This window comes from Acomys minous (assembly GCF_964271855.1).
Source record: "Acomys minous genome assembly, chromosome: 8".
Lineage (NCBI taxonomy): Eukaryota > Metazoa > Chordata > Mammalia > Rodentia > Muridae > Acomys > Acomys minous.
In genome coordinates this window covers 106,980,006-106,999,114 of record NC_140489.1, presented here as the reverse complement: position 1 = coordinate 106,999,114, position 19,109 = coordinate 106,980,006, and the positions used below count along the sequence as shown (strand labels likewise).

Here is a 19,109-nt window from a genome sequence, read left to right as displayed (position 1 = left end):
AAAAGCAGAAGGAGAAAGGAAAAGGAAGGTAGTGGGTGTTGGCAAGAGAAAGAGACAGAATGAACACAGGTAAAAGAGAAAGGAGAGGGAGAGAATGGGGAGAAAGAAAAGATGTGTCCCACTGGTCTCCTATGATCAAATAGTGAAACTTGGAGCAACTGTCTACAATTCACCAGCTAACCTAAGCATGGAGGCTGCTACAGTGAGCCCTACATCTAGCCCTGAGTTGTTCTATACATAAGCCATGTTGTTTATTAATTCACTGTATTTTGGGGTCTGTGTTACAGCTGCTTATCCTATGGCTAAAGAACAGTTCACACCTAAAACACCACTTCAATAAGCAACTCATCACGCAGAGAAAGGTAAGTATGTAAAGGTGTGGTTCATGACTCACTCAATCCTTTGTTGTTACAGGAGGAACTATTCAATGTCCTTAAAGGATAACTTATAAACAATGCCCTAAAGACAACTTAATTCACTTACTACCCAAAGGTCAGAGATTACCTGTGTCAAGACACACACATTGTACTTGTTTCTACTTACCTCTGTGACTGGAAGTTCAAGCTGAACCACATCATCCTGCTTTGAAACTGGAGTTTGCAGAGCAGTGTCCAACAACAAGATTCCATTAAGGTCCTTCCTACAGCCTACTGCATAATCATCCACAAATATAACTTTATCCACAGAAGAAATATACTGACATTTCACCTGTCCACCGGGTTTAGCTGTTAAAAAAAAACACACACACACACACACACAAAAATCCAACAATTGAGATTTTAAAACAAACAGCACATTAAATATATATGTTCACAGATCAACCGTGTATTGTGATATACAACCCTGGTTGAGACAGTGAACTGTAAAGAAGTCTACTAACTAAGACCATGATCAGAAGCTGAGCAGTGGTGGCGCACACCTTTAATCCCAGCAGAGGCAGAGGCAGGTGGATCTCTATGAGTTCCAGACCAGCCTGGTCTACAAGTGAGTCCAGGACAGCCAAGGCTACACAGAGAAACCCTGGGGGAGGGGGGGGGGGAAGACCATGATTAGAACAGACTGGAGAAGATCGGGCATAGTGGCACATGCCTCTCATCTCAGCACTCGGGAGGCAGAGGCAGGCAGATCTCTGAGAGTTCGAGGCCAGCATGGTCTACAAACTGAGTCCAGGACAGCCAAGGATACATAGAAAAACGCTGTCTTGAAAAACAAAACAAAAACAAAAACAAACAAACCAGACTGGAATATGAACTATAGCCAGTCTCAACAGACACTGATTAGAACTTGGCAGCTACGCTGCTGCTGTAAGAGACTACCATATGGTCAATACAGTCAAGCATGGCCACACACATCTGCAATCCCATCATCAAACAAGAGGCTGAGGCAGAAGCACAAGTTCAAGGCAGCCTGCTCTTAAAACTGAGAGACCATATCAAAGGGGGCAGTACTCACATCTACAAGAAACAAAGAGTAAATGTGGTCAATACCTTAAAGTGATAGAGCTGAGTAAAGGAACTACAGGAAAGTTATTTTTACCATACTATTCTCTTTTTTTGTTTGTTTGTTTGTTTGTTTGTTTGTTTTTGCTTTTTGTGTGTGTGGGTTTTTGTTGTTGTGTTGTTTTGTTTTTTGTAGACCAGTCTGGCCTCAAACTCAGAGATCCACCTTAAATACAACTTGAAGTGTCACCACACCAGGCATAGTATTTTTTTTTCTTTTGGTTTTTCAAGACAGGGTTTTTCTGTGTAGCCTTAGCTGTCCTGGACTCACTTTGTAGACGAGGCTGGCCTCAAACTCACAATGATCTGCCTCCTCTGCCTCCCAAGTGCTGGGATTACAGGTGTGCCTCACCATGCCCAGCCTTATAGATTATCCTTACCACAAATAATGGATTTGACCCCTTGTCAAAACATAACCCATTATGTTCAATGATTTATCTCTCGGCTCTTTATCCAGCCCAACATACTCTATGTCTGTCTTTACATCAGTACCACATTGTTTGCATTTGCAGTTCTGAGGACCCACGTCAGCACTTGTGCAAACTAGTCAAGCCCTGTACTACTGAGCCATACCCTTTCTCAGTACCACACTGTTTTAATTACTGTAGCTTTGCAGTTTAGTCTTGTGATCAGGAGATGTAAATCAGGCTGGAGAGATGGCTCAGAGGTTAAGAGCTCTGTCTGTTCTTCCAAAGGTCCGCAGTTCAATTCCCACCAACCACATGGTGGCTCACAACCATCTACAATGAGATCTGCTGCCCTCTTCTGGCGGGCAGGCACACATGCGAGCAGAATATGTATAAATATTTTTTTAAAAAAGGAAGTGTTAATCTACCAATCTCCTGTACTGACTAAGCAACATCCCTATCCAACTTTTGTCTTTTTCAAGATTGCTCTGACTATTCAAGGTCCTTTAAGATTCCCTAGGAATTTTAAGATAGATTTTTATATTTCTGAAAGAAAAAGTCATTAGTATTTTGACAACAACTGCAAATAGATCACTCTGAGGGGTGCTAAAATCTGGGTATTAAACATCCTCCAAGCTGGGCATGGTGGCGCAGGCCTGTAATCCCAGCACTCAGGAAGGCAGAGGCAGGCAAATCTCTGTGAGTTTAGAGCCAGCCTGGTCTACAAAGTGTGTCTAAGACAGCCAGAGTTACACAGAGAAACCCTGTTTAAAAAAAAAAAAAGTTTAAAAAGTCTTCCAATGGTCTATGGAGTATAGACTTGGCTTCCAATGAAAGGACCACAGGAAGGTGGCATTACCTTATGATTGTGGAACCACAATCCCCTTTAGGCACTTGAAGGAGACTGTGGAAACTTGCTTCTCTCTCTTTATTCTTCAACTAGGTAAAGAGTTCTAGTCCACCCCGAATCCCATCAGGACCGGTCACTAAAACCTCTAAAATTAGCTTAGCTGTGGTGGCGCACTCCTTTAATCCCAACTCCAGATAGGCAGATCTCTGAGTTTGAGGCCAGCCTGGTCTACACATTGAGTTCCAGGATAGCCATGGCTACACAGAGAAACCCTGTCTCAAAAAAGCAAAAAAATTATAAAACAAAAATAAGAAAACCTCAGCTGGACGTGGTGTCGTACACCTTTAACCCCAACACTCAGGATGCAGAGGTAGGCAGATCACTGTGAGTTCAAGGCCAGCCTGGTCTACAAAGCAATTCCAGGACAGCGAAGGCTACACAGAGAAATCCTGTCTTGAGGGAAAAAAAACAAAAACAAAAAACAAAACAAAACAAAACAAAAAAAAACCTGTCTCGAAAAACCAAAAAAAAAAAAGAAAGAAAGAAAGAAAGAAAAGACAAGACAAAAACAAAAAATAAAAAAAACTCTAACACTTACTAAATAAATCATTTTACTTTTTAAGTTGACTGTCTCCAATATTTGCTATAGTGTCAGAAAGCTGACTAAGTAGCAATTAATGCAGACATCTTCACAATATACATACATATGAAATGCTGGCAAAGATATAATGGGAAGAGAACGGTATTTTTCATGAAAATCCAACATGTTGTCACAGTGGTTGACAGCTCTTTAAAAATAATGTTAAGTATCCATTTTCTAAAATGCCTCTACATTACATTGGAAGACAGAAAGCTTTATGGTCACATATAACCTTGTATTCAGATGTTTATGACAGCTCTATTTATAATCACCAAACACTGAAAATAAACAAATGTGCTTCAGAGTGTCTGGCTTAAATAAATAGTATGTAACAATGGGATATTATGCAAAAATAAAACCTGACAAGCAATATATATAACATCAAAAATTTTACATACTGGGCCAAGGTATAGTGGGATGACAGAGTGTGTGCCTACCATATGCTCAGGACCTCCCTAGGTTCAATCCTCAGCACCACCAAAAAAGCTGCGTACTGTACAATTCCAGTTCCATTACACTACAGAAACCAGGAAACTCTGACACTTAATATACAACCCAGGCTAGCCTCAAACTCCTATCTCAGCCTCCCAAGCACACTAGGACCACAGGTATGAGCCACCAAACCCTGCTGAGAAAGTTTTCAAAGTATAATCACTACTGAAAACGTCCCATGAGTAGTGGTCATTCTAAGATGTAGGACTGCTCCCTGCAAGGGAACATGGGTCTTTTGTTGTGTGCGCTGACATGATTAGGTCTCTCACCAACTCAGAACACAAGTTTTATTTTTCTCTCAGGACACTGCTCAGGCTAAAGCACAATGTGGGGACTATAACACCTTTACCTGAGATGGGATTTTGAAAAGAGAAGATTGATAGGGATAGAAGGATTGGAGCTATCTAGGAAACTGTTTCCTGCTACAGGTATATTCAGAAACAACTAGATGAACTTTGACTTGGACCACCTTAAAATAAGGGCTATGTGAGCTGGGCGCATATGTGTGGCGCGCACCTTTAATCCCAGCTCTCAGGCGGCAGAGGCAGGCAGTTCTCTGTGAGTTTCAGGCCAGCCTGGTCTACAAAGTGAGTCCAGAGTAGCCCAGTCTACACAGAGAAACTGTCTAGATAGATAGATTAGATAGATAGATAGATAGATAGATAGATAGATAGATAGATAGATGAAGGCTATGTGAGGAATGATAAAGGGTCAAGTGAGTCCAGAGTGGCCCAGGCTACAGAGAAACTGTCTAAATAAATAAATAAATAAATAAATAAATAAATAAATAAATGCCATATGAGGAATGATAAAGGGTCTCTGTGCCATTCTGGGGATGTGTGTTATCTATATTAAGTCCCAAACAGTATTTCAAGCACAAGCTGCAAAAAGAAATCCACATGGGCATACTCCAAATAGAATTATGCTGATTTGCAGCTGAGTTACTTCTCCACTGGCAACTTTGTTAAACAGCAACAATTTATTTACAGATGGTTATGGATTCTTTAAACAACATCAGCATGTGTGTGTGCCATAAGCTGTAGGAAAAGCAAGTACTGTAACAACTATATCCCCAGGACTTCACAATGTCTTTTAATAAGTCAACTATTCTGTATAACTTTTAAAACCTTATAATATACTAAGCTCCAATGAGGTGACATTCATTTCTAATACACCACAAAACATACACACTTTTAGGAATGACACCAGCTCACATCTGCTATGCTTCCTTATTCTTCCTTCCTCCCTTGTATGAGATCATTCTCTTCAGTAACACTGACATTTGACTGAGTGAAAAAGAAAATGTAAAGAAAAACTATCTAAAGACTTAGTTAATTCAAAAAAAAAAATCAATCAAAACAAATAAAAAACAAGAAAAATAAAAAGAAACCAACTAGGAAGGGCAGTGTACCAATGTAATCCCAGCACTTTAGAGAAACATAAATTTGAGACCAGCTTGGACCACATAACAACATAGCAAGACCCTACATAATGAACAAACAAATAAATATATAGATAGGCTCTGAATATAATTAATTGGCAAGGGACAACTAAGTAGCAGACTGCTTGCCCCAGGGTCAACCAATGCCCAGTACCACAAAAATATATAACAAAAATTAAAAACAAGAGAAACTTAACTTTTACCATATAGCCTACTGCTTACAGGTATATTTCATATACAGTCACTATATACAATGTTTAATATAGGGCATATTTTACTAACAAAAACTTAGGAAGCTTTTCTAAAAGAAACAATGTATTGAAGGGCAAACTAAATTCTAATTAAAAACAGGGGTATGACTCAGTTGATAGAGTCCTTATTTAGCATGAAAAAAGCCTCAGGTTCTACTGCCAGCAACCCATAAACAGGACATGGTGGCAACCACCAGTAGTCTCAGCATTGCGGATATGGAAGCAGGAGGATCAGAAGTGAGGACAGACTGGGCTATACAAGATCTTGCCTCAAACAAATGAAAACTGTCATTTACCCTAGTCATACCATGTAAATTCGTTCACTTAAGGTCTTCCGTTCAAAGATGAACCACTAAGCCCAGATGCTCACTAGGACCAGCTAGCATACTTTTAAGGAAAAACAGAAATTACACCTGGACCATACTCCAGACCACTTAAATCCTTACAGAAAGGCCCAGGAGGTGAATGCTGAAAGCTGGGCAGGGTAGCGCACACCTGTAATCCCAACACTCAGGGAGGCAAAGCCAGGCCGATCTCTGTGAGTTCAAGGCCAATCTGGTCTACAACTCCAGGGAAGGAAGACATGTACGGTGTATGGTGGTTCATGCCAGTATTAGCACTCACAAAAATAAAACAAAACAAAACAAAAACCAAGACAAAGAAGCAGGAGAAAGATGCCAAGTCCAAGGCCAAATTGGTCAGAGTTCCAGAAAAGCCAGGGCTACATAGAGACCCTGCCTCAAAAATAGAAAGGGGAAAAGAAGGAAAGGTAAGGAAGAAAGAGAGACTTATTTTGTTTTGGGTTTTTTTTTTTTATTATTAATTTATTCTTGTTACATCTCAATGGTTATCCCATCCCTTGTATCCTCCCATTCCTCCCTCCCTCCCATTTTTCCCTTACTCCCCTTTCCTATGACTGTGCCTGAGGGTATCTTTTTGGGGTTTTTATTTGGTTGGTTTATTTTTTGTTTGTTTGTTTTTTGTTGTTGTTTGGGTTTTTTTGTTTTTGTTTTTTTGGTTTGTTTTTTGTTTTTGTTTGGTTTTTTTTTTTAAAGACAGGGTTTCTGTGTTACACAGATCCCGGGCTACCTGGACTCTCTTTGTAGAGCAGGCTTGTTCTGCCTCTTGAGTGTTTGGATTAAAAGCATGCACCACCCAACTTCTAAAAAAGAGATCTTAAAGCTTGTTATAATTATAGAGAAGTGAGTCTAGACATGGTGGCTCACGCCTTTAATCCCAGCACTCAGGAGGCAGAGGCAGGTGGACTGCTATGAGTTCAAGCCCAGGTTGGTCTACAGAGTGAGTTCCCAGACAGCCAAGGATACAGAGAAACCCTATCTCAAAAAAAAAAAAAAAAAAAGCAGGGCATGGTAGCACACACCTTTGATCCCAGCACTTGGGAGGCAGAAGCAGGCAGATCACTGTAAGTTTGAGGCCAGCCTGGTCTACAAAGGGAGTCTAGTATAGCCAAGGCTACACAGAGAAACCCTGTCTGGGGTGGGGGAAATCCTTAAAAAAGACTTCATAGATCATCTAGATAAGTGAAGCTTTTTTTTAATTTAAAAACTATACTTATGGGGCTGGAGAGATGGCTCAGTGGTTAAGAGCACTGCCTGCTCTTCCAAAGGACCTGGGTTCAATTCCCAGCACCCACATGGCAGCTCACAACTGTCTGTAACTCCAAGATCTAACACCCCTACACCAATGCATATAAATTAAAATTTAAAAAAAAACTATACTTATGAGCCAGATGTGGTGGCGCACACCTTTAATCCCAGCACTTGGGAGGCAGAGGCAGGTGGATCATTGTGAGTTCAAGGCGAGCCTGGTCTACAAAGGGAGTACAGGATGGCCAAGATTACATAGAGAAACCCTGTCTCGAAAACAAACAAACAAACGAAAAACTATACTTATTACTAACTGGACATGCTGTAATACCTGTAAAATCGAGTGTAAATCTGTGATTGACCACTTTTGCCCTAAAAATCTATTTGTGTCACCAGGCATGGTAGCGCACATCTTTAATACCAGCACTCGGGAGGCAGAGGCAGGTGGATCACTCTGAGTGTGAAGCCAGCCTGGTCTACAAAGTGAGTCCAGGACAGCCAAGGCTACACAAAGAAACCCTGTCTCGAAAAACCAAAACAAAACAAAATCTATTTGTCTGTTAAAAAATAAAAATAAAATAAAGACTATACTTATTTATTGTAAGTATGCATGTGCGCCATGGCATACACATAGAGGTCAAAGGCATCCGTTTTCTTTCATCCCAGGAGACAAACTCAGTTAAGTAGCCTTGGTGGAAAGAATTTATACCCACGGAGCCAGTTAACCAGACAGCACAAGAAAGAAAACATAAATATCAGAGAAAATCAATCTCTGTCTATCTGTCTCTTACACACACACACACACACACACACACACACACACACACACACACACACACACAGCCAAAGACACAGAGCGAAACACTGTCTCGAAAAAAAATCATATGAAGTGTTTTGCTAATAAAAAAAGAAAGAACAGCAAGCATTTGACATAAACTAGGCCATCATTTAATATCAGCAAAGTCTATCAAGTGAAAACAGTCCAAGTACACACTCCTGGGTCCAAAAGCAGACTGTGATGCATGCCACTTCTGTGAGAATCAGATGCTTACAATGAGGAATGAGCATGCTAAGTGTCTACTTATTCCCCAGAGGCACTCTTCGGGGCCCACTAGGATAACTGGAAATGAGGATGAGAACTTAGGGTACAAAGGACCATTTGAGGTGCAGGAAATGCCTACAGATAATATTCACTTAGTTTTTCTTACAATTTTAGCTGTTTCGGAAAAACATTAAAACATTGAAAAATTAAATGACTTTTCTGGACATAAAAATAAATAATTCAAATGTATCAAAAGATAACTAATCAATCTTCTAAGGGCTATTGAAATTCCAATTCTACATCATGTTTACTTTTTCTTGAAGAATAATTGAATGTAGGGAGGCTTCATGTAGCAAGTTAGTCAAGCAAGACAATTAAGACCTGGCTTGAAGCCAGGCAATGGTGGCACACGCAAAGGCAGAGGCAGACAGATCTCTGAGTTCGAAGCCAGCCTGTTCTACAGAGTGAGTTCTAGGACAGCCAGGGCTACACAGAGAGACCCTGTCTTGAAAACAAACAAACACAAAAACTGATTTCAATCATTTAAATTCTCATCACTGAGAGAATGTGTATTTTTACATAGGCTCCAATACTTCCTCAAAGAATCAGCTCTGGGCTCCAACTCTGATGAAGATTTTGTTATTGAGGCTACAAATACAGCATAGTTGCTAGAGCACGCAGGAATCTTCAGCAGCACAAAAGCAGAGCCTAGAATCCCAGCACTTAGGAGGCAGACGCAGGAGGATGAGGTCAAAGTCATCCTCACACACACAGTTGTTCAAGACCAATCAGTGATACTTGAAAGCCTACTTTTTGAAAAGTTTAACAAAAAGAGAAACAGAGTCTGACATGCATATAGATGGGTCAGCATCTATAGCAGTGGTTCTCATCCTGTGGGTTGAGACATCTTTGGTGGTCAAATTACCCTCTTCACAGGGGTCACACTTATGTTATGATTCGTTCTGTTGTTTTTTATTTTGTTTTGCTTTTTGCAACACCATGCCCAGCCTACATTATGATCCTTTTTTAAAAAAAGATTTATTTATTTATTATGTATACAGTGTTCTGCTTACATGTACACCTGCACACCAGAAGAGGGCACCAGATCGCATTATAGATGGTTGTGAGCCACCGTATGGTTGCTGGGAACTGAACTCAGGACCTTTAGAAGAGCAGACAGTGCTCTTAACCTCTGAGCCATCTCTCCAGCCCAAGTTATAATTCTTAACAGTAGCAACATTACAGTTATAAAGTAGCAATGAAAATAATTTCATGGAGCCAGGCATGGTAGCACACACCTTTAATCCCAGCACCTGGGAGGCAGAGGCGGACTGCTGTGAGTTCAAGACCAGCCTGGTCTACTATACAGTGAGTCCAGGATAGCCAAGACTACACAGAGAAACCCTGTCTCCAAAAACAAAAAGAAGAAGAGGAGGAGGAGGAGGAGGAAATAATTTCATGGGCTGGAGAGATGCTCAGCAGTTAAGAACACCACTGTTCCAGAGGTCCTGAGTTCAATTCCCAACAACCACCTGGTGGCTCACAACCATCTAAAATGTGAACTGATGCCCTCTTCTCTCATGCAGGTATACATGTAGATAGAGCACTCATATACATTAAATATTTTTTTAAAAGAAAAAAATAATTTCATGGTTGGGGTCACCCCAACATGAGGAACTGATTTAAAGGGTCACAGCATTAGGAAGGTTGAGAACCACTATCTAAAGTAAACCAATAAAATCAAATATAGTCAGGGTAGAAGTACATGATATACATATATGAAAATGTTATAACAAAACCCATCAATGTGCACAATGGATATATACTAAAAACAAAAACAACAACAGCAGCAAACAAACAAACAAAAATCTGGCAGACAAGATGTCTCAACAGATAAGAGCACATACCAGTAAGCCTAAGAGTCTAAATCCAATCCCTGGAAGCCACACAATAGGACAGGATCAACTCCTGCAAGTTGTTCTCTGGCCTCCACAGGTACAGTACCATGTGTTCACATTCTCTCACACACACACACACACAAACACAGACACACACACACACAAATATAAAAAATTAATGTTAATAAACGAGAGCAGGGCTTGAGCTGTTGCTCAGTGGTAAAGTACTTGCCTAGAATTAGCAAAAGCCTGATGCAAAACAAAAGCAGCGTAAGGGGGAAAAAAATGTATCCAATCTAAGCTTTAATGAAGCTGGAGTAAAGATCTTTTTCTTATTTACAAACATTGCATAATTTTCTCTCCTCTTTTATTTCTTGTTTGTTTGTTTGTTTGTTTGTTTGAAGGAGGGTTTCTCTAAGTAGCCCTGGCTGTTCTGGAGCTCACTATGTAGACAAGATTGGCCTGGAACTTACAGAGTTCCTGCCTCTGCCTCCCAAGAGCTGGGCATGCACCACTATGTGTGGCTAGCACAAATTCCTCCAAGTCCTGTCTACCTGGTAAGAATGAAAATATTCTCAAGGCCAGGCACTGGGGAAAAACAAAGGCAGCCTGATCTCTGAGTTGAAGAACAGTCAGAATGGCGCACACCTTTGATGCTAAGCACTCAGGAGGCAGAGGCAGGTAATCTCTGTGAGTTCAAGGCCAGTCTGGTCTACAGAGTGATTCCAGCCAGGGATATACAAAGAGAAACCCTGTCTGTCTGGAAAAACTTAAAAAATAATAAAAATAAAAACAAACCTTTTCAACATAAATAAATAAAAAAATATTTTCCCAAAATAGTATTTACTCAGGGCTGGAAATAAAAGCTTACTGGTAGAACACCTGCCTACACGTACAGGGACCAAGATTTAAGCCCCAGTAGGAAGTGGTAGGAACAAAATAAAATAGAAGCATTTTTATCAAAATATAAATTATAAGGTTACCACATGTGTATTTCCATATACATTTGAATGACATCTATCTTCCAGACCTAAACACTAAGTTGGTAAACATTTTTTGAAAATAATGAAGAGAAGGGGCTGGAGAGATGGCTCAGAGGTCAAGAGCACTGGCTGCTCTTCCAGAGGTCCTGAGTTCAATTCCCAGCAACCAGATGGTGGCTTATAACCATCTATATGAGATCTGATGCCCTCTTCTGGCCTGTAGGTGTACACTACATAATAAATAAATAAATAAATATAGTGGTAGTAGTAGTAGTAATAATAATAATAATAATAATAATAATAATAATAATAATAATAAATAATAATAATAATAATAATAATAATAATAATAATAATAAAAAGAGAAGCATGACAGAGGCTGGAGAGATGGTTCAGCGGTTAAGAGCACTGACTGTTCTTCCAGAAGTCATGAGTTCAATTCCCAGCAACCACATGGTGGCCCACAACCATCTATAATGTGATCTGATGCTCTCTTCTGACATGCAGGTGTATATGCAGGCAAAGCACTGTATACATAATAATAATTAAATAAATCTTTTTTTTTTAAAGAGAGAAGCAGGAAAATACTAAAACTCAAAAGACACAAGAAAATTGGTATTTGTTCACTCAGTATCTACCAAATGCTTGAGGCATTTATGTTCTGACCCTTAATCTTCACAACCATCACATTAAGAAATCTGAAATTCAAGAAGTACAAGTAGCTAAAATTCAAAACACTGACAAATAAAACTGCCTCTGAATATCCTGAAAAAAACTTATATAAACAAATAATCAATACAAAATATACTGCTACTGTGGGTACTATTTCAGTGAACAAGAGAAAAGTCATCAACAGACACTTCCTAATTAACTATATCCTTACAAGCAAAAACTAGACGAACTGTGCAAGACAGTTAGTTCAAAGTGGTAAATCAGGAAAATAGTTCAAATTTCCTGGTAAATTAAGAAGCCAGGCCTAGTGGCACACACCTTTAATCCCAGCCCTCGGGAGCCAGAGACAGGCAGATCACTCTGAGTTCGAGGCCAGCCTGGTCTACAAAGCGAGTCCAGGACAGCCAAGGCTACACAGAGAGACCCTGTCTCGGAAAAAACAAAAACAAACAAACAAGTGCAATACTTAAATATCCAAAACAACAGAAGCGGTGAGCTGCCAGCTTACTAAAATGAACATAAATAAGATAATATGTACTTCGGAATTCATTTTTGGCTAACAGGATCTCCAAGTTAAGATATGCTCTAGAAACTAGACTTGGAAGCTATTGCTGTGAGAACTAGAAAGTGACTTTCAATCCTGTTGGTAAAATCTTGAGAACATGCGGGGTAGACTCACTCATGTTTTAACAATGGGCAGCAGTGACAACGAGGGAAGACAGGAGTATTAGGAAAGACTTTGGATCCCTCCAGGTCTTTCCATCCTCCCCCATGCTCCATGTGTATGGAGAGGAGGGAGCAAGGTGACTGCCCCTGACCTGAATGCTGGTGCCTGCTATCTGCCCCTTGCCTTGGGACCCTGATGGGACCTGATGGACTGTGACCAAATGGTGGGGGAGGAGGACTCCCTATAGGGGTCTGTATAGGAGGAAAGAGTGGAAAAGGGAGGGAGAGTGGGTGGATGGGAACTGGAGGATAAGAAAGAGGGGACATAATCGGGTTGTTATGTGAATAAATTATAATAAAAATACGATAATAAAAATAAATAAATAAAGAAATAAGATATGCTCTAGGACTTTAAAACCAGAGTAAGGGCAGGGCATGGTAGCTCACGCTTGTAATTCCAACACTTGGGAAACCTGGCCTAGAGTTAAGACTGGCACAACACAAAACCAGACAAAAACATGAGTGAGATTAAGATTAACCTACCTAGTTAACTGAAGGAAATCAGTGCATTCCAAGAAAGAGCAAAGGTACTATAATAAGAAAAAAAAAGTAGTTGGACAGTGTTGGTGCACACCATTAAGAGCATCACTTGGGAGGCAGAGGTGAGCAGAACCCTGAGAACGAGGCCACCCTGGACTAGAGCGAGTTCCAGGATAGCCAAGGCTATACACAAAGAAACCAAGTCACAAAAGCAAAAAGGAAGTAAAGTAAATAAATCCACTTCACAAAACAAAATAGACATCGCTAAAGATTGGAAAGTCACTAAATGCCATGGATCATCAGCCAGACGCTCCAAAACCTTAACTTTTTTTTTTTAAATGTATGAGTGTTTTGCCACATGTGTATACAGCCCAGAGGACAAAAGAGGGTATCAGATCCCCCATAACAACTAGATTTAGAGATAGTTATAAGCCGCCATGCTGGGATCGTCACCTGGGTCCTCTAAGAAGCACCTGCTGTGAACTTCTGGGCCATCTCTCCAGCTCCCAAAATACCAACTTTTTTTTTTCTTTAATAGTCTCCATGTATCATCCCTAGCTGGTCCAGAACTCACAATGTCGACCAGGCTCATCTGACACTCAGAGGGATATACGGACATCTACTACCTGACTGCTGGGGTTGAAGGCACCATACTCAGTTTCTCAAAATATTAACTTTTTTTTTTTTTTTTGTGTGTGTGTGTGTGTGTGTGTGTGTGTGTGTGTGTGTGTGGTTTCTCTGTGTAGCTATGGCTGTCCTGGACTCACTCTGTAGACCAGGGTCTCAGAGATTCACCTGCCTCTGCCTCCCAAGTACTGGAATTAAAGGCATATGCCAACACTACCCATCAAAAATATTAACTCTTAAGTACTCTAATAGGGAACAAAAGTACTTGCCTTACCCTATATATCCTGATAACTCTTAATCTAATAAAATTTTATTTATAAACATGTTATATTATGTACAAATAATTTGAAAACACCAATCAAGAGGCAGTTTAAAAAATTATCACCACAGTCATGAAGTGGAGGGCAGAGGTGGGCGGATCTCCAAGTCCCAGGCCACCTTGGCCCACAGAGTGACTTCCAGAACAACCAGAGCTACACAAAGAAACCCTGAGTTGATAAATAAATAAATAAATATTATTACCAATTTTAACCCAAACTGAATACATGTAAATCCTGCTCCAATTCTTTAACTTCCAATATACACTAACAAGCTACCCACAACTCTACAAACTGAATCCTAATATTATTACTGTTACCCAATAAAATTGCATATGGTTACCCAATTATTTATCCCCTCAGACAAAGACATCTTTCTCTAGTATGGAAAAGAAGGTAGCTCACTCCCCTTGAATTGAAAAAAAGAGCTAAATTAGGACCATGGTCACTAACAGTACCTATTTCTTAGAACTGTTACCCACAAAATACCTACATATTCCAGGTTAAACATGGAATGCAGTATTCCCACCATCATCTGAACAATTATATACAAATATGCTACAAATATGCTATAAATATGCTTGGGGGGAGGGGGAGATGGGGGGGGGCACTGCAAACTATTTTCCTATTTTCTGACAGAATTATAGGCAGCTCCAGGTACTGGGAACCTAACTCAGGTCCTCTGGAAAAGTAGCAAGTGCTCCTAACCACTAAGTCATTTCTGCAGCCCCATCTACATATTCTTTTCTAATTTATTTTTGGTGCATTGGTACCTTGATTACACATCTGTGTAAGGGTACCAGATCTCCTGGAACTGGAGTTATAGACAGCTGTAGGCTGCCATGAGGGTGTTGGAGCCAATGTTCTTAAACTCTGAGTTATGTCTCTAATACCCATGCACAGTTTTAATCACATACTCAATCCTCATGCATGGCATCTACACATGCATATCCCTGTCAGTGTTATCTAATATATCAATTTTTACATTCATGTTATACATCTACAACCTTCCTCCTCTATCACTAAGGTAAATATTTCCTGTGTGGGGCTGGAGGGATGGCTCAGAGGTTAAGAGCACTGACTTCTCCCAGAAGTTCATGAGTTCAATTCCCAGCAACTACATGGTGGCTCACAACCATCTATAATGTGATCTGATGCCCTCTTCTGGACTACAGGTGTACATGCAGGCAGAACACTGTATACATAATAAATAAATCTTTTTTTTTTAATTTTTTTCCTGTGTACAGCAGGTAAATATAAAATCATTTTAACAAGCCAAGCATGGTGGTACACGCCTTTAATCCGAGCACTCGGGAGGCAGAGACAGAAGGATCACTGTGCGTTCGTGACCAGCCTGGTCTACAAAGTGAGTCCAGTACAACCAAGTCTACTCAGAGAGAAACCCTGTCTTGAAAAATCAAAAAACAAAAACAAAACCATTTTACCAAACCATGACATACATTACTGTCCTCCACCATGGCCTTTAGACAAATGCATCCCAATTAAACTGTTTAAAACACTAGCACTTTTGTTAATAAAACTTTTTGTAGAACTCCTAACACCTGGACTGGAGAAAAGGCTCATCCTTTAAGAGAGCCTGTTGCTCTTTCCAAAGGCCCAGAGCTCCAGACTCAACACCCAAGTTAAGAAAAATAAAGCACCTTTAATTACAGCTCCAGGGATCCAGCCCCTCTTTTTACCTCTATAAGCACCTGCACACTCATGTCAAACACTCAAACAGACACTTTCTTATACATAAATAAAAATAAAATAAAGAAAAAGAAATGCGGGGCTGGAGAGATGACTCAGAACTTAGGAGCACTGACTACCCTTCCAGAGGTTCTGAGTTCAACTCCCAGCAACCACATAGTGGCTCACAACCATCTATGTAATGTGATCTGGTGCCCTCCTCTGGCCTGCGGGTGTACATGAAGGCAGAACACTGTATACATAATAATAAATAAATAAATCTTTATTTTAAAAGAGAAAGAAAGAAAGAAAGAAAGAAAGAAAGAAAGAAAGAAAGAAAGAAAGATTGATTGATTCAAGCCTGGGGTGGTGGCTCACTCCCTTAGTCCTAGCACTCTGGGGGCAGATTCAAGTAGATCTGAGGCCAACCAGCTCTACATAGTGATTTCCCGTCTAAAACAAACAAAACAAAAACAAAAAACCAACCAATGGAAGGGGAGAGGACCCGAATATGACACTATTTATCTTAAATTGGAAATTGTGAAAATATTATTGGTTAAATATTGGTTAAAGATATAGTTATGTATGAAAGTGATAAAAAAAACAAATTTAAGGTAGTATTTAGGAAAAAGGAAGAAAATGGGTCAGTGAAAGGTAAACTTCTGTTTTTATTTTTGTTTTTGTGTTTTTCAAGACAGTGTAACCTTGGCTGTCCTGACACAACTTTGTAGACCAGGCTGGCCCTGAACACACAGCGATCCACCTGCCTCTGCCCTCCCCGGTGCTGGGACTAAAGGCGTGTGCCACCATGCCTGGCTGTGAAGGGTAAACTTCTGTATTTGCAATGTCTTATTTCTTATGCCAAGTAGGGGAATACATGACCATTTGGAGTTTTGGTTGGTTGGTTGGTTTGGTTTGTTTGTTTCTTTTTTGTTTGGGGGGGGTTTGTTTTGTTTTGTTATGTTTTTCAAGACAGGATCTCTCTGTGTAGTATTAGCTGTCCTGGACTGGCTTTGCATACCAGGCTGGCCTCGAACTGAACAGCGATCCGCCTGCCTCTGCCCCCACCCCCAGACCCCCCAGACCCCGGCCCCAATGCTGGGATTAAAGGGGTGCGCCACCACGCCCGGCATTACATGACCATTTGTAATGAGTTCTTTCCATATTTAAACTATTTTAAATGATTTTTTTTCAAAAGTCAACTGTTGATGAACATCTCCCTCTAAGACACAGTAACAACCTGTTATGTCCAAGCTGTAGTAAGTGAGCATTGCTACATCTGGGCCATCTACTTGTCACTTACCTAAGCCAAGAGAAGGGAAATTCACAAGCCTACAACCTAAAACTTTCTCTTAGCCATCTCTTAAATATATTGCAGGTTTACATGCTGTAACTATACATAGCTAGTTCACAAGGCAACAAAAATTAACGTCTCTAATTTCATCTTTGTATTCCTAAATTGCCATTTATTCTTATGCCTTATTACTCACACAGCAAGCTTATGCTTGTATGTCTGTGTAAATAACACAAAGTGAATCAGTAGACCAAATAACTACTTCCATTTAGCTAAATACACTTAGATGTCATTTATCTCTGTACTTGAGTTTAAACCCTCTAATACATAAACTCTATTTTAACCTTTAACGTCAAAATTAAGGCACCATTTGTCTACAAATGGAATGCCATCTCAGCAAATAACTTAGCTAGGACAATCCCTAAAACACTCCAGTCTGTCCACTGAATGAGCTTTGACCTGATGCATCCTCAAAGTCCTATTCTTCAACGTTGTCACCACCCAGAGAAGTGCTCGCCCTCCAACGTGGAGGAGATTCAGACGTCCTTCCAAATACCCACGTCTAGCTCTCTATGGTAAAACAAGGGCTTAGTTGAAGTTTCATCTAATTACAAGGGATCTCGGTTTCTTGACACTTGAAAGGTGGGAGCCCAGAGATGAGGGACCAGGTACAACCTTCTTTGCACTCCGCGAATCCCACCGAATCCCACAACACAGCTAGCAACAGTTCAAGCAGCTGGCCTTCCCCCTCTGACTTTCCTCCCCGCCCCCACCAATTCGGACGCTCAACCCACGGAGGTCCCCGCACCTGCAGGACCTAAGAACAGCCGCCGGGCCGCTGACTGTCGAGAGGAAGGCTCGACAGTCAGCTTGAAAGATTCCCGCCCCTTGCCTCGGGCCACCCACCTCTCCCGCTACAGCAAAGTCTATATACCATCCTTTGCTTCTGGTCCAGCTCGGAGCTGGCCCAAAACCTCATCCAAGAGCCCAGAGAGGCACCGGCCCTCTCCGACACCGACCTCCGAGGCCTCCTCATCTCTTCTGGCAAAAGGCCCGGAGAGCAAGTCGCAGCGCACGCCGCCTCCCAGGGCTCTCACCCCGAAACGCTGCTGCTTTCAGAGAGTCCGAAGGTCCTCGGCCGTAGCTTCCGGGCCTCAGGGCCGTCCCCGGCCTTCCCGCTCCCCGCTGCCCTCCCCCGAGGCCAAGCCCCGGGGCTGGGCGGCTTCCGCGCCCAGCATCCCGACGACCCGACTCCGCCCGCGGCCGGCCCAGCCCCCGCCCGGCGTGCCCGGCTCACCGCTGAGCGCCGAGGCCTGAAGGGTGGCCCCCGACGTGCCGTCGATGACTTTGATGGTCCCGCGACTGGTGACGGCCAGGATGGCGTTGAGCGCCGGGTGGTAGGAGAGGCTGTGCAGCCCGTCGGCGTCGCAGCGCATGCAGCCATCCCGTAGCACCAGCCACTCGGAGACCCCGGCCGCCGCCGCCGCCCCTGCCCCTGCCGCCGCCCCTGCCGCCGCCGCCGCGGAGGAGCAGCTCGGGCCCGAGGCCTCCGCAGCCGCAGCCGCCATCTTCCGGCCTGCGCTCAGCACAATCACACTGGGAAGCGGCTCAGTGACAGTCCCGGGAGGTGCAGCACCACAGCCAGTCACCATCCGGGGCCAGGGGGCAAAGCGGAGCGCGTTAGCCGGAAGTGAAGTCAAGCGCCCGCACGCAAGGGGAACGTCGGCCGCCGGGCCGGCCAGGCCAGGCGGGAGGGAGGAGGGCAGGGGAGGGGAAAGAGGGCCGCACCAAAAGAAGGGCAGGAGCCCGAGGGGGCGGAGCATGCGCGGGAGTGCCCGACGGGTCGAGCGCTGAGGGAGGCGGACGGGGGAACCGGAGAAGAAACAGCTAAGGCGGGGCGGGGACAGGACCAGGAGAGGTGGACATGCGCAGAAGGGCTCGCTCGGAGGGCCAGACCCTCAAGCCTAGGGGGAAGGGGCGGGGAGCGGGGCCTGGGCCTCGGGGCGCGGAGCATGCGCGGTGGGGCTCACGCGTGCCACGCGCGGCTGCTCGGGCCGGCCCAGCGACCTCAACGTCCCAGTTTCTTCCTGCGAGCCCCGGGAGTGGCGGCGCCAGGAGTTCCGCCCGGCGCGTGGCAGGGAGGGCGGTGCTGGGCCCTGTGTATTTCCGCTAGACAGACCTGAGCCCGCGCGAC

General features: G+C 42.6%; 1 protein-coding gene across 10 annotated transcripts in view; it reads right to left on the bottom strand.

Annotated features, from left to right (window-relative positions):
• BIRC6 (baculoviral IAP repeat containing 6) overlaps window positions 1-18,775 on the bottom strand; it is a 182,042-nt gene extending 163,267 nt beyond the window's left edge. For 5 of the 10 annotated variants that reach the window (XM_084793780.1, XM_084793786.1, XM_084793783.1 and 2 more), the window contains exons 1-2: window positions 18,213-18,766; window positions 544-725 (exon numbers count right to left, since the gene is read on the bottom strand). In XM_084793780.1, the coding sequence (XP_084649906.1) occupies window positions 544-725; window positions 18,213-18,738 (708 nt within the window). In that variant the 5' untranslated portion in view covers window positions 18,739-18,766. Of the gene's footprint in view, window positions 1-543; window positions 726-18,212 lie in introns of all 10 variants that reach the window. The other 5 variants (XM_084793779.1, XM_084793781.1, XM_084793782.1 and 2 more) reach the window with 2 other exon arrangements.
• Between the last annotated feature and the right edge of the window lie 334 nt (window positions 18,776-19,109).